Here is a 16283-nt window from a genome sequence, read left to right on the forward strand (position 1 = left end):
AATGTATAGAAGTTGTTGTATGTCTTATGGCATTGTCCTATTGGTTCATGGGCAAGAGTTTACTATCCTTTTACTGTAGAGAAATGAGTTATTCTGCCATGGCACCATGGAGCAAGGAACAAAGTTTGTCACAGCTATTATACTGCACTAATTTTCATAATCTCATCCTCTCCACTAGTCTAGGCTTCATCTCCCAGTTATCAGCAATGGCAACACAAGTCACCATTATAACAATCACCTGATAAGCCAATGTTTTGGTAGTTATTGTAAGGATGCATTATATAAACCAGGATGGAAGTTTGTCTGTTTGAAGTATAAATGCTGGCAGGGAGTAAAGCCTAAAGTTCTTTCTCCCCAAATCCTCACTGCCCCATATCAGGACTATGTCATATCATTCTGACAACAAAGCATAAGATAGCCAGGGTATTATGACATGTCCTGCTATAGCTTTTGGTAGCATTTCCATTATTTATTCTGTATGGCACTTCAGTCATGGCTTTTTAATCCTTCTGTTATTCTTCGTAACTTATTTTTAGATACATGTGAGAACATTCAGTCCCGAGGCTTAAATGTGTTCTCATTGGAAATGTGTACTGGATCTAACACTGCAACAGTGGATCTAAAAATATTTCTGGGACTGCTTCTACATTGACTTACATCCCCTATGTAAGTCAACCTATTCACCCAACTCCCCCCCCCCATTAAAGCTTGGTATATCCACTCTTATTTCTAATGATTTTAATACATTTCTTGCTATTCATACAATAGAGTTGGGTAACTGTATTGGCTTTAATGTTTACCACATCTGAAGGGCCATGGGCTAGTAACGTTGTCTTAAATTCTTTTTAGAATGTGGATTTGTATTCTTGTTATGAATTTGTATAAATACAAAATTATAGTAAGAATTCTACTCCTGTTGAGCTCACTAGGATTTTCTTAGGAGATCCATCTAGGATTATAATGCTGAACATTCAAGTTCTATTTATCCTTTTAAAATGCCCATGTTTTAGCTTTCTTCACCTGCCTCGCCTTCTAGTTTGGTTCGGAGAAGAAGTATTTTTAAACTCAAATTCAGTAAATCTATTGCCACGTTTACATCTCCTTAATTAAGGAATCTTAATTTGAAGGTGGAGAGCAGAAGCGGCCGAAAAACCACTCGAAGGTGCAATATCTCAAATAGCCATACGGTGGCGCGCCGCCTTAGTCAGAGTGCTTTTTTCTAGCCGCATACGCTCTTTCTTCCTTTCTCGTCATAGATATATAAACTCAAATAAGATTAGACCAGTGGTTTTTTTTTAAAATTGCCAATTTAAGACGTGTGGACTTCAACTACCAGCATGCTTGCTGAGGAATTTGGGGAGTTGAAGTCCACACATTTTAAGTTGCCAATGTTGAAAAACATTGATGGAATGGAATGGAATGGAATGGAATGGAATGGAATAGAATAGAATAGAATAGAATAGAATAGAATAGAATAGAATAGAATAGAATAGAATAGAATTCTTTATTGGCCAAGTGTGATTGAACACACACACAAGGGATTTGTCTTGGTGCCTATGCTCTCGGTGTACGTAAAAAAAAAAGGTACATTCGTCAAGAATTTAGACCGTCGAACATTAAAAAATAATCTCCCTAGTTTTTCACTTCAAGTAACAACAAAGTTTGAAGGAGGAGAAATGTTGGCCACCATGTCACCATCACAATTAATTTTGTCACAGCTCCACAGCAGCGCACCCAGATTAATCGTTTGCAGAAAAACACCCCACCTTCGAGGGGAAAGCCTCAGTTGAATAGAATAGAAATAAAATAGAATAACGTTATTGTTTTAGCCACCCCTAAACCCCCTCCCCAGTTTTATGGATTTTTAGATTTCTTGGTAGACAACTTTCTCTGAAGTGTACCAGTTCCTCCCAAACGTGTGCTGAAGTTTATCCTCCAGCTTAGTAGCTCTATAAATCCCCCAGCCTCGCTCCTCCCACTTTTCTTATCTCTTTGCACTGCGGCTGGGGTAGGACATTGCGTAGGGGGCGTGTCTTCGCCCGGCCCCGCCCCCTTTTTCCCCGCACGTGGGTAGCAGAGCCAGCCGGGCGGTGGTGCTGAATCCGCCATGGACGGGCGCGGGCGAGGCGGCTCAGCCGCGGTGGCGGCGGCGGAGGAGGAGGCGGAGGCGGAGGGAGAAGGAGAAGAAGAGGAGGAGGAGGAGGAGGGCGGCGCGCTGGAGCTGCTGGCCAGGCGGCAGCGGAAGGAGAAGCGGGAGCTGCAGGGTGAGGGCGGCGGCGGCGGCGGCGGCAGAAATCCGGGCAGCGGGAGGAGGATTGCAGAAATAGTCTTTAAAGCTTTGCAGGGGAAACCTGTATCCCGAAGCGAGCTGCTGCGCTTATGTTGGCAAGACACGCTGAGCCAGGATTTGCTCCACCCAGTTTTTTTTTCAGATTGATAGCCTGCTTTTTTCCAAGGTGGCAACTTCTAAGATGACCGTGGCTGGTTCCCCCAAAACTTAATAGGTTGAATCAGGTTAGTATTTGGGTTTGAGAGACCATAAGGAAGACCATATCGGGGTTAGATAGGAAACACGTCCAGGAAGAAGGCAGGGACACAAACCAGGTAAGGTTGGCAAGATGATGACATGGGCATGTGAAACCTGGGCACAACGTGAAGGACGTTTTACCTTGTTTCATCTGGGAGCTCAAATTGGTACATACAGCATTTCCTCTTCAATGTAGGAACAGGTAGGTTGGCACAGTAGGTTGGTCAGGGAGAACAAACAGCCCTGACATCCTGTGGGCTTCCAGGGTTTAGGGGACACATGGTTTGGAGTCCTTCCAGATCTGCCTGACCACATTAATCATAGTATCGCTCTGGCTAAAATCATAATGTGACACGCTAAGCTATAAACCAGAGGTCTTCAAACTTGGCAGCTTTAAGATTTGTGGACTTCAACTCCCAGAATTCTCCAGCCAGCATAGCTATGGGAGTTGAAGTCCACAAGTCTTAAAATTGCCAAGTTTGAAGACCTCTGCTATAAACTAACCATGGGTTGGTTGGTTGGATGCATCATATGGAAAACTGATGTCAGCACTTCAAGCTGCATTTACTCTAGTGCTGACATAAGAAGGAGAAGCGGAGGCGTCTGGAAAGGGACGTTTGACTTTTCACCTACTTATTTTTCCCTGGAGATAATATCCCCTAGGAGATGGGATGGGAGGGGGGAAATTCCTTGAGCTGGAGCAGTAGATAAGGGATAGAATGACTTGGAAGATGGCCAATGAATGCAGGGGAATGGGGAACGGAAAGGGAGGGGTTTGGGTCTGGAAGTCAGTGTTGGCTTCGATGGAGTCAGATTTAGAATGTCGTGCTTAATAAATAGGAGTTTTTCTTCAAAGACTTTGTTTGAAACGCAATTTATTTGAGACGACCTCGAAACCTGACAACTCAGTTGTAATTGGTTTATTTGTGGCACGTTTGTCACGTAAGCATAGTTCTGTGTACCAAGGCTAATGAGCTTTTCCGGGTTTCAGCCTCTTCATGAGATGCCTGGAGTGTTGTTATGAGTGAGAATGTGCAGGTGTATACTGTATATGAAGTCTCTGCATTGGGATTTGATACGCCTCAGTGAGGCGCTTTATATCATCTCATAGCTTTTGACATAGTTTGAAAGGACACTTGCAAAATCTGGAAGAAACTTCTGGATGCTTCGGCATGTAGACATCTCGTACGGCACATCTGCAGCCGCAGCCGCAGCTTCCAATAATTGCAAGTGTGAATTGAACCAGCAATTGCTGGCTGCTTCACTTTTATAAGCAAAAAGTGTGTTGCTGTGCAAAAAAGGTTCCTGGGAGGGTGTTTCACCAGAGCATTTGTGAACGTACAATGAGTGTACAACGTATGTGTTGTACATGTATAAACAGATTTACACATAAAGTCCAGGCTCAAAAGGAAATGGTATAGAAGGTCTCAAGTGAGACCATGCGAAAAACAGCAGAAATGCATTGATTATAGCATCATCCTAATATCTAATACCTGTAATGGATAAATGTAACAGAAACAAATGTTTTGATAAAAATCTTAATGTAAGATTTAAGGACAATATTCAAAAGCCAGTAGACCCTTTCAGATTTTCTGGGTACAAATGGAAATAGCCATTTTTGGCTCTAGGACTCCAAATCTAAATTGCAGTGTGAAATAGTTAAACTCTATTTTAATCTAGAAAATATTTAAATCATGAAATATTACTAATTGCTTTAAAGGTATTTTGAGCGTTTTTTTAAAAAATAGCATCCTAAATTAACTTGATGCTGTCAGAACTGCAATTACAAGCATTTTCTTGAGCTATTGCACTAATATGATAGGACTGAAATAATAGAAACTTATGTTGTTGCATCGTCAATTATTCTGCATTGTCCCATACAGCTTGCTTCCATGCATGGCAAGGGAGAGAATGATGGCAGTGTTGCTGCTGTATGAGCTTTCTTGCTGTCAGGAGAACATAAGAAGCTGTCCTAAGATGCAATACTTGGAGCAAAAGTGACACCTTTAGTTTAGTTTTGATTAATCAGATTTTCCATATAATATTTTAAAAACAATCTTTTGAATAGAATATGGTTTTGAAAATCCTTATATTTATATGCATACCACTGTTTGTAGGAACCATGAGCCAAGTATTTTGCAATATTCAAAAGTACATACTGTGTTTCCCCAAAAACAAGACTCTGTCTTATATTTTTTTGAATCCCGAAATAAGCGCTTGGCCTTATTTTCAGGGAGGTCTTATTTTGGGCTACATGGAGCAAGTTGGGGCTCCTCTTGCCGCCTTACCTGATTTCCAGCTCTGCGTTTAAATATTTTTGGGGAGGGCTTATTTTTTGGGGAGGCTTATTTTAGGGCATGCGCTCAAAAGCCCAATTGAGCTTATTATCAGGGAATATCTTATTTTTGGGGAAACAGGGTAATTTGAATTTTATTCTGTGGAATAAATTAGGCGGCCTGCATTGCTCAATAAATAAATAACCATTTCTGTATATACATATACCGCTCAAACTCAAATTTTAAAATAAGTACGGGAATTACAAAAACTAGGAATAATACAAATTGTCGAAAAAATGTAATATTTTATTTAGAACAAGATGTTACTTCTAATAGCAGCCCTTTTGATTTTACAATTTTCTGTTGATTATGCACCATTAAGTCATGTCAAGTCTTAGCAACCACATACCGGTAGATGGATTTCATTATCAATGAATTGACAGACACCAGCCTGGTCCTTCATGGCTTCCAATGTTGCTGTAATTGAATCCATCTAATATGCTACTATCTCTTCTCTTTCTTTCTAATTTAGTTGCAAGTTTAGTAGCAAAAGCAACTGTTGTAGCCAAAGTTACAGTTTTGTCTTTATAGGACAGGCGGAAAGAATCCAGATCAAGTCTTGCATGACTCACAACTACATGGACTTACAGTATCACATGTGGCATATTTATTCACAAAAAAATAAATTATTTCCCATCAAAACACAAGCACCTCAAACTAATGAGCCAAATTGTGTTCTGACTACATAACTGCAGAGCTACATAATTCAGTCTACTTTTAATTTTGCATGTCAATTTTCTTTTGATTTTTGAAAAGTAAGCGTTTTGGGGTCAGTGTGGATTAAATTTCATTTAATGTTTTGAATTGTGTTAGTAGGAGGTAATATAGTACTAAGACAATAAGATAATTTTTCATTCCTTTGGGGAGGATGTTTTCTGAAATTCAATTACTGCAGTTTTATTTGATTTAATATGCATGTGTAAGATAGTTATTTTGCTAAACTGAAATCATGAATAATGACAAGAATAATTTAAGATGCTTTTCATTTATCTCACCTGTTTTTATTTCTGTAGCCAAAATCCAAGGAATGAAAAATACTGTTCCAAAGAATGATAAAAAGAGAAGAAAACAGCTGCTGGATGATGTTGCCAAGATGGAGTCTGAATTGGAAGAGAAGCACAAAGAGGAACTAAAGAAGTTAAAAGAAACATTACCTGAACAGAATAAAGTATGTGCTCCATTTATTTTTGAGTTCTCTTGAGTTGGTTGTATTTCTAGTTACTAAAAATGCCTTGTGTTTTTAAAGTAAATATTGCTAAGGACTTTTTCCATTCTGAAAATTGTTGTGTTTTGAACTTGTTTGTGGGCAACTTGTTTTAAGTAAAATAAATGAGCAATCACCGGGAAATATAGTTGGACACTTTGCAGTGATTTTCTATAAAATTTAAATGAGTTTGGGGGAATAAGGTAATTTTTGTGGAAGAGTGGTCGTATAGCTCTAGAACTCCAAGATGGAACCTCAAGGTTAGACAGAAGCAACTGTTGTTAGTAAAACATTCTTTCTCTCTAACTGAAAGAGAATGAGAGAATTGGCCATTGCAAGAAGGCAGAAAGAGATTCAGAGAAGGCCTGCACACGGAATCAGGAAGAAGCCTGGCACAGCCAGCTACTACCTCACATAAGGCCAGGCTGGGTGCACTTTGTCAGCTTTAGGAGGAAGGAAACTGGGGCAGGAGAGCTGGGGTAGTAGGGCCGGCTGAATCCAGAGCAATGGGGCCTTTGTGCTGTAGCACTGGGGTGGCTGGCTGTGGCATGGGGTATGAGGTGGCACTCAACGACAGTGGCAGTGCTGGTGGTACTCAGATTGAAGTATGAGAGCACTGGCAGCTGGTTTAGACTTGAAGGACACATGTATCTAGCATCACCACTGCCTAGAAGTGCCACTGCTCAGGGCAGCTAAAAGGGCATAGATGGGTAGAAGCAGGGGTGAAATCCAGCAGGTTCTGACAGGTTCTGAAGAACCGGTAGCGGAAATTTTGAGCAGTTCAGAGAACTGGCAAATAGCACCTCCGGCTGGCCCCAACGTTCGGTGGGAATGGAGATTTTGCAATATCCTTCTCCCAGGAGTGGGGAGGGAATGGGGGTTTTGCAGTATCCTTCCCCTGGAGTGGGGTGGGAATGGAGATTTTGCAGTATCCTTCCCCTGCCATGCCCACAAAGCCACACCACGCCCACCAAGCCACGCCCACAGAACTGGTAGTAAAAAAAATTGGATTTCACCACTGGGTGGGAGATAGGGGGTGGGGGATTGAAGAGGAGGCAATCTCTTATTTTATTGAGTCTCAGAGCTGGTTGGGCTCAAAGCAAGAATGGTTGGATCAGGGTGGATCTTTTACTAACCACTGATGGGATTCAGTCAAGGATGACAACGGATTGCTGGGATTTCTGTTGCTAAGTGATGCAGTCATGTGCCATTGTATTTTACGATTGCATTGTTTAACAACAGAAGTTGCAATCCCAATTACTGTTGTAACCTGAGGACAACCTATATTTATTAACCTTGGGATTATGGTTTTTCTTCTGATTTTAGTAGGAACTTGGTGCTGCAGGTTGGGAACAGGTGCATCAGAAATGTAAAACTTGTCTATTTCATTCTTATCCCAAATATAATGGGATTTAATAGAATTTCTGATCGATAGGGTTCTCTGGTTGGCCACTTACCAGAAGAGGAAAAAGTCTCTCAAACTAACTGGGAAGTAGAATTAGCACAGAATCATTTAAAAGAGAATGATGGCTGTGGTAGAAATGGTGTAAAATATCAGGAGACAGTGAAGATTATGAAATTTTAAACATAGCTTCTGTTAAAATTGAAGGGCTATAAGAAATTCTTTGTGAAATATTTTAAGGAATTTTTATTTATTATTTAGGAATATCTGGCAAGTCTAAATATTGCAAAACTGGAGATTGAGAACAGAGAACAGACCCAGCCTGCTAGAATATCAAAAGCACAGAAGAGGCGGGTAAGATTATTTCAGTGTTAATTCATTAGACTGTGAGTAGGTTTTACAGCAAAGTGCAAGGTGTAATCTTTAATGTGGTATCTGTGGGATGATTCTAGAACCTGATTCAAGTCCCAAGGGCCAATAGAAGTCATTGGAATATTTTGGGCAGAGAAGGATCAGACACGCACTATGCATACTCATCCATCAGATGGGATGCTGTGTGAGGCACTGGATTTTCAAAAATACTTTCTCAGTTTGAAAGCCAAATTATTTCTGTTTTAGGAATAAGGGCTGCCTCCTTCCATATTATGCCATCCAGATTATTCTACAAGACACTGAATTCATGTTGAGACAAATATGTAATGGTTTCCCTAGATCTGTTTGCATTGTTTCACAATTAAAGGGAAAAATAATATGCACAGGAATAATTACCAGTAGGTAAAATTATGTGTGGTTTTGCCTGCATTTGTCCATCTGAAATTCAGATAGTCCTTGACTTACAACCATTTGTTTAGCGACCGTTCAGACTTGCAATGTACTGAAAAAAGTGATATACAATCAATCCTCCCACTTAATGACTATTGTAGCATCCCCATAATCACGGGAACAAAATCTGGGTGCTTGGCAACTAGCATGCATTTATGACAGTTGCAGTATTCTGGGGTCATGTGAATGCCCCTTGCAATAGCAATAGCACTTAGACTTATATATCACTTTACAGTGCTTTACAGCCCTCTCTAAGTGGATTACAGAGTCAGCATATTGCCCCCAACCACCTGGGTCCCCATTATACCGACCTCGGAAGGATGGAACGCTGAGTCAACCTTGAGCCGGGTGAGAATCGAACTGCCAGACTGCTGGCACCGGCCGATAGCAGAAGTAGACTGCAGTACTGAACTCTAACTACTGCGCCACCACAGCTTTGCAACTTTCAAAGCCAAGCAAAGCCAATAGGGCAAGACAGATTTGCTTAAGGACCACACGATTCACACAACTGCAGTGATTCACTGAATAATTATGGCAAAAACTCTTAAAATGAGGTGCAACTCACTTTACAGCCATTTTATTTAGCAATGGAAATTCTGGTCCCAATTGTGGTAGAAAGTTGAGGACTACTTGTAAAATAGATACTTTCCAATCTACAACTGCCATATTTGAGGGTTAGAGGTATGTAGGCAAGGATCTACTTTTTCCTATTTTTCCCATTATGCTGTCCCTCGTTTTATTCCAGATTATTTTCCATGCCTCCAGAGAGCGGTCTAGAGACTGTAGGATGAAGGAGAAATTCCTTCAATTCCAAAGGCATATTTCTGTTAAACATGATTCTGGATTCTATCAAATGTTTCCAATTTTTTTTCATAAGAGAACTACTTATAACAGAACTGCCAAAATCTGATAGCTTAATTTCTACAGCACTCTGCTTGTACTTTACTGGTGACAAACATACTAGTTTGCCAAATAAATGCCACTGATTAATAACAAAAGGTAAGATTGTTATGAAACACATTTAACAGAACACATTATATCATTAAAATCCTTCTGGAAATTGTATTTTAAATGCTGTGAAATATTATTCTGAGATGAATAGCAAAGGATAAATCTTCAGGCAAGCTGGTTTTGCTCTTCAGTTCAGCAAGCTGGACTTGAAAGCATATGACTGTCTTTTATTTGAAAGTTTCTTTTGAAAAGCAGACTGTGCAACTGAAATGTCTTGATAAAAGGTCTGTACAGTATTGAGCATACAATATTATGACTTAGTATTTTGCTTACCGTATTTTCCGGCGTATAAGACGACTTTTTAACACATGAAAATCTTCTCAAAAGTCGGGGGTCGTCTTATACACCGGGTGTCGTTCTCCTGTAACCAGGCAGACCAGCCCGAAAGGCTCTGACGAGCCTTAAATGGCTCTGGCGATCCCAGCTCTGACGATCCAGCTCTGACGATCCCAGCTGAGTTGCAGGGAACTCAGCTGGGATCGCCAGAACCATGGCTCTGACGGTGCCAGCTCTGACTGTCGATCCCAGCTCTGACGATCCCAGCTGAGTTCCCTGCAACTCAGCTGGGATAGCCAGAAACCATGTAAAAGGAAAAAAGTTTTTTCCCTTTTACTCTGACGATCCCAGCTCTGACGATCCCAGCTGAGTTCCATGCAACTCAGCTGGGATCGCCAGAACCATGTAAAAGATAAAAAGTTTTCCCCCTCCAGCTTGCTTACCTCAGCTGCTAGTCCCAACGCTTGCCTTGCTTCGCTTGCCTGAATCTATTCCAACAGCAATCAGCAATCAAGCAAGCAGGGAGTTGTGGACTTCAACTCCCAGAATTCCTCAGCCAGCAAAGCAAAGCTGGCTGAGGAATTCTGGGAGTTGAAGTCTACAAGTCTTAAAGTTGCCAAGGTTAGAGACCCCTGTTCTATTGGGTAAGTTTTTTTCCCCTTTGGGAGCTTTAAAAAAAATAGTCAATTGGGTTTTTTTTAGTTGTTCTTTTTTAGACCTAGCCATTTAAAGTTTAGGAAGTTTTAAATTTAGCTTTCATATAAAAATAAAAATAAAATAAAATAAAATAATATTTGTGCAGCTTTCTGAGATTTAGTGTGTTTCTGTAGTGTTTCACTCTTAACTACACAAACACACAAAATCTCACAAAGCTGTATGTGGAATTTTGTGTGTGTGAAGTGTGAAAGTTGGTTTTTGGGACTTTTTGTGGCTGTGTGAGGTTCCTGCTTGTTGCAGGGGCCATTTTGGGTCTAGCACAGCTGCTTTTACATTGTGGGTGAGCCAGTTGTGTTGTGTGTGTAGAGTGTGAAAGTTTTTTGGGGGGCTTTTTGTGGCTGTGTGAGGTTCCTGCTTGTTGCAGGGGCCATTTTGGGTCTAGCACAGCTGCTTTTACATTGTGGGTGAGCCAGTTGTGTTGTGTTGTGTGTGTTTAGAGTGTGAAAGTTTTTTGGGGGGGCTTTTTGTGGCTGTGTGAGGTTCCTGCTTGTTGCAGGGGCCATTTTGGGTCTAGCACAGCTGCTTTTACATTGTAGGTGAGCCAGTTGATGTTTTTTAATTTTTATTTGGTGTGCATTGGAAGAGGGGTAGTCTTATATGGTGAGTATAGCCCAAACCCTATATTTTAACAGGAAAAGTTGGGGGTCGTCTTATACGCCCAGTCGTCTTATACGCCGGAAAATACGGTATTTTATTCAACTCTTGTTAGCCAAACTGAATCCATATATTACTAAAACTCTTGTTGTCATGACCTTTAACTGGGGCAGTACATCATAGGGTAGGGGTCAGCAACCTGCGGCTTGGAGCCGCATATGGCTCTTTCACCCCTCTGCTGCGGCTCCCTGTCACTCAAAATATGCATCACAATGTGCATAATGTGCACGCAGTTTATTGAGCTTTTCAACCTCTGGTAGGCTAACCATAAATAAATCCAAGAAAAGAAAAGTTTCAGAAGAAAACAGAACATTTAATTCAACTACATATGCTAGTTTTGTGGCCACTCAAGAAATAGGCACAGGAAGGGTTTTGTGGCTCCCGGTGTTTTCTTTTCTGTGGGAAATGGGTCCAAATGACTCTTTGAGTGTTTAAGGTTGCAGACCCCTGTCATAGGGCAACAGTTTTTGAACTAAGGTACCTTAGATGAACTAACATTCAGAATGTATCAAAATCTGGAAGCCATGACTCCTGAGGGAATGAAATTTGGGAAAGTTATGGCTGCTTTAGTGCTGCTGGCTGACACTAATCCTCATTCTCAACATTCTGTGACAGTTTCCAAGCCAGTCTTGCAATCCCTCACTCTCTCCACACCCAGCAGCAGTCACTTTTCTTCCTGCAAAGAGAGGGAAGGAGGGAAGGAAGGAGGGTTGGTTTTCCTTGCTCCCTGCCATATTCCACAAAGAAACTCAATGGGGAAGCCAGCAGGAAGTCAGAAGTTGCTCTTGCTTTTTGGCCTTCTCTTATTCTATTTCTCTGTTTAGGTAAGGAAATATCTCTAAAACGATGACTCGTTTAGACGAAGTTGTCTAATATAATATCATAAACACCCGAGAAGGTTAAACTCTATAGGCTGTATTAAAATATGGCATGGACTAATGTAAAACTGCAGTGTTTTGCTGTGTTTCATCACAGGATAAAAAAGCTGCCCTGGAAAAGGAAAGAGAAGAAAGAATAGCAGAAGCTGAGATAGAAAATTTAACAGGTGCTAGGCACCTTGAAAGCCAGAAACTTGCAAACATTTTAGCCTTAAGGCAATTGGAAATTAAGCAAATCCCATCTGATGGTCATTGCCTGTATAGAGCTATTGAAGATCAGCTCAAAGAACAACAAAACTTGTGGACAGTTTCAACACTCAGAAGTCAGACTGCAGAGTATATGGGAAGTCACGTGGATGACTTTCTCCCATTTCTGACAAACCCAAATACAGGAGACTTGTATAGCCAAGGTAAGTAAAGGTCTCCTAATTACAAAATAACAGCTTAAAAAATGGCATTACAGAGAATATTAGTTTCAGTATGTTTCAGATACTTAGCTGTGTTATATAATCTGCACAGCAGCATTTTTCAAAATTGGCAACTTTAAGATGTGTAGACGTCAACTTCCAGAATTCCCCAGCCAGCATACAACTACCTGTTATAAATACGCAGCCCACTTTTCTGTTTTACTATGTTTATTGATGTTCTTCCTCTCTGTCTTTTTCTGTCACATTCATACAAATATGTATGCATATATACACACCCAGCATCTTTAGGGTAGAGGTAAATGAATTAATCTGTGTAAAATATTAAAAAACAAACATTTACAGTCTTAAGTAAAAACAAATCTCAGCATGCCTTATCTTTGTTCATAACCAAAAATGGTAAAAATTATCTCTGTAGTACTTTTTCTGAACCATATTTATGAAGTAGGGAAACATCTCATAATATGAAAACTTATTAATTAGGCACAATAAAATTTTACTATTAAACTTTTAACAAATTAAACCTTTTCTTTTTTTCTGTTTCATACCTTTGTCATTATCTGTTGTTATCTGTTTTGTCTTTTTGAGAGAGATAGTGTATATAAATCTTCGATTTTTTTTCCTTTGTGTTTTATTTTGCAAGTGTTTATATTCCACAAGCTTCCTTTTGCCATTCTATTTTTTATTTTTAGATTATTATCATCCCCCCCCCAATTTTTATGTTTTTAAAAATGTGATGCTTTTTTTTTCCTGCAGAGGAATTTGAAAAATACTGTTCCGATATAGCAAACACTGCTTCATGGGGTGGTCAGTTAGAAGTAAGTATGACATGCTGTACTTTCTTATTAAATATTTATGATATTATAGGAGAATGCTTTCTGTGTTATAGAAAGCACTAGTGAGTTGAATTTCTTCTCCAGGAGAGGAAGACCTACAGTTTTTAGAATTTTCCAAGATCTTTAAAAGAAATAGGGAAAATTGTTAGGCAGTGAAGATTGTGTTGAAAATAAAGAGCATTTTTTCATATTGTTTCACAGAGAATTTTTGGAAACATATGTCATGTTTAGATGTTTGCTGAGGCTCTTACTAATAATACAGGTAGTCTTTAGTTAAAGATGTAATTTGGATGTTTAAATATCTGGAGCTAGTAGAATTATGCATCGTGTATGCTTTTGTAGAAAAATCATTTGTAGAGATACAGAAGTGAAAAAGATAAGATTAAAATGTAAATTAAGATGTAATTTTGCTTTACAGCTAAGAGCTTTATCACATATCTTGCAAACACCAATTGAAGTAATTCAGATGGATTCCCCTCCTATTATTGTTGGTGAAGAATACAGTAGGAAACCACTAATACTTGTGTGAGTATAATATGTTAAATGTTGAACTTCAAAACAATTTTTGTTTGGTTGCTTTACACTTGAAATACAATTTGCTTTATACTTGAAATACAATTAAGAAATGAACTACAAATTATAAAACCACATAGCTCTAATTTGGCACCTTTTTCATAGTTTAGAAACACATTCTTCTTCTTCTTGTGCCATATCCGTCATCGGACGTTGGCGATCATGTTGGTAATCCTATTTTAGAAACACATGCAGAAGTTTAATATTGGCCTTCAAATTTGCGATCACTGTGATCACCAACTTCATTATATTTTTGATAATATTATAAAGTAACAGAAATCGGTGGTTGCTACCTGTTTTCTTAAAAAAAAATAATAAAAAATAAAAATCCACTCCAAGAATAAAAGTGTCTACTTTCTTATAGAAAATGAACTCAGTTTAAGAAAAGAGAATATTGATTTAAGCAATGTCTTTCAGTTTGTGTAGTAATAACCTTCAGTGACGAAAACTGAATTTTCTCATTCTATCTATTAACTTACTCTGTGAACTTTTTTATTTAAGATATTTGTATGACCACCAATAAAAGGGATGTGGTGGCTCAGTGGCTAAGACGCTGAGCTTGTCGATTGAAAGGTCAACAGTTTAGCGGTTTGAATCCCTAGTGCTGTGTAACAGGGTGAGCTCCCGTTACTTATCCCAGCTTCTGCCAACCTAGCAGTTCAAAAGCATGTAAAAAATGGAAGTAGAAAAATAGGGACCACCTTTGGTGGGAAGGTAACAGCGTTCCATGTGCCTTTGGCATTTAGTCATGCTGGCCATATGACCACGGAGATGGTCTGAAGACAGCTCTGGCTCTTCGGCTTTGAAACTGAGATGAGCACCGCCCCCTAGAGTTGGGAATGACTACCACATATGTGTGAGGGGAACCTTTACCTTTACCTATTACCCCCATATCATAGAATGCAACTTTGGGCAGCCATACAATCTTTTGAATAAATAATGTGGTAACTTATATCAAGTGTGCATGTGCTGTTTTAATTTGGTGGAAGTCTTTATATTTTTCATATGTTTTTCTTTTAGGTACATGAGACATGCGTACGGATTAGGTGAACATTATAATTCTGTAAAAACTCTTTTGGAGAACACTGCAGAAAATGAAAGCTAATATACAGTTCATCAGAAGACATGAATGATGGCTACAATTTTACTAAGTGTCTCTATATAGGTCTTAAAACGAATTCTCAATTCTTTAATAAGGCATACAGGGTTATACAAATACACACATATATGGTATGTGTGTCTGTATATATGAGATCTGTTATCAGCACTACTCCGTTTAAATCATGTTTTTTTTAAAAAATTCTGCCGTGTTTCTAATGTATCTCATAATAAATTGTGGGTTATACTTCGTTTGTTTGTTTTACTTCTTTTATTTTAACAGGAAAGCCAGTGTACACAATACATACATGCAATATTGCATTGCGGTTCAGTTGTTATGGACACCAATCATAAAATAATTATAAAAACCCCTGACATATAGATTATCTGAAATTGCTATGCTGTTATAATACTTTTCAAGGTGATTTGTTCTGAGTATTGAATCCCCTTTACTGAAACACTCATATTGTTTTTATTTTGGGTTGTGGCAGAAGAGTACCTGATTCTGAAATGCAAAAACCTCCATCTCTGATCATTAAAGTATAGGAAGCAGTCTTACCATATTGATTCCTCTAGCTCAGTTTACAGTAATAGTAATCAGTATAAAGAGATACTTTGCCAACCCACCTTGGAATTGCCAGGAACCTTTCGCAGGCAAAGCACGTTTTTCCAATAAATTAAAATACTTCCTTTTCAGAGTAGAACTTTTACTTTTCAAGGCTGTTGAACTGATCTTTCTTAGTTAACAGGATAATCCTTTCCTTATGCAACATGTCAATAGAATATCTGCAGAGACTCGTGCTAGTATTTATTTTAGATAGGTGTTAAAAAAACCTGGTATATTGAATGCTGTCCAGTTTAAAATGAAATAGTGCCTCCACGTGGGTATTTTACTTATCCCATTATTTTGAAAACGGGAAGAGTGGATTGCTATAGATTACATATCGCCACATATATCCCACAATAATATATTTCAAGAAATGAAACAATTTCCCTTGTAAAGCATGATTTATGAATATACTATGATCCTGCAGGCCATTTCATATCTGAGGTAATAATGACAGTATATAAAACTTCACTTAAATTATTTTCATCTCTTTCATTGAGATGTGCTGCTTTATACATCATTTAAAATATTCTTATAATTAAAATTGTTCATAATAAGTCTGTCTTTCATAATGAATACTTTTTTGATCACTCATATATTGTACCTAATATGTGCATTTAATACCCAAGGAATAGATAGATTTTTATTTGTGATCTATTGTGAGTTTATATAGGTACACTGTTTGCTGATAAAAAAAAAAACCCTTAATTTTTGAAAGAGGTTTCTGTCTGAATTTCTTGGGGGGAAAAAGGAACAATTACTATTACTGTGATAAATATTACTGGCATCTGAAAAATGAAAAACTATATAACTGAAAACATAACTACTATGGTAGTAATTTTACCTTGAACCTTATTTCCATTTCCCTCCATTTGACCAGTGTAAACTGTGCTTCCTGCAGTATTTAATGAAAGTTC

The 16283-nt window shown here is 38.7% G+C and overlaps 1 protein-coding gene across 2 annotated transcripts; it reads left to right on the forward strand.

Moving 5' to 3' along the window:
• The first annotated feature begins 2031 nt into the window (after nucleotides 1-2031).
• Nucleotides 2032-15006, forward strand: OTUD6B (OTU deubiquitinase 6B). Of its 2 annotated transcripts, none has more exons than XM_034422420.3 (7): nucleotides 2032-2264; nucleotides 5877-6031; nucleotides 7731-7823; nucleotides 11925-12237; nucleotides 13009-13070; nucleotides 13507-13613; nucleotides 14682-15006. In XM_034422420.3, the coding sequence occupies exons 1-7, from the start codon at nucleotides 2108-2110 to the stop codon at nucleotides 14764-14766; spliced, it is 972 nt and encodes a 323-aa protein (XP_034278311.2). In that variant the 5' UTR covers nucleotides 2032-2107; the 3' UTR covers nucleotides 14767-15006. The 2 variants fall into 2 exon arrangements, with proteins under 2 accessions (XP_034278311.2, XP_034278312.1); XM_034422421.3 differs by having other exon boundaries at nucleotides 2038-2514.
• Nucleotides 15007-16283: the final 1277 nt, after the last annotated feature.

Source organism: Pantherophis guttatus, chromosome 3 (assembly GCF_059756535.1).
Source record: "Pantherophis guttatus breed Tessera chromosome 3, ASM5975653v1, whole genome shotgun sequence".
NCBI classification, from domain to species: domain Eukaryota; kingdom Metazoa; phylum Chordata; class Lepidosauria; order Squamata; family Colubridae; genus Pantherophis; species Pantherophis guttatus.

What these genes read in the sequence shown, in the direction of transcription:
- OTUD6B (XM_034422420.3), top strand. Translation starts at nt 2,108, where the DNA reads ATGGACGGGCGCGGGCGAGGCGGCTCAGCCGCGGTGGCGGCGGCGGAG. An exon ending in AGGAGACTTGTATAGCCAAG is followed by an intron (nt 12,238 to 13,008) that starts GTAAGTAAAGGT and finishes TTTTTCCTGCAG; the next exon opens with AGGAATTTGAAAAATACTGT. An exon ending in CATGGGGTGGTCAGTTAGAA is followed by an intron (nt 13,071 to 13,506) that starts GTAAGTATGACA and finishes TTTGCTTTACAG; the next exon opens with CTAAGAGCTTTATCACATAT.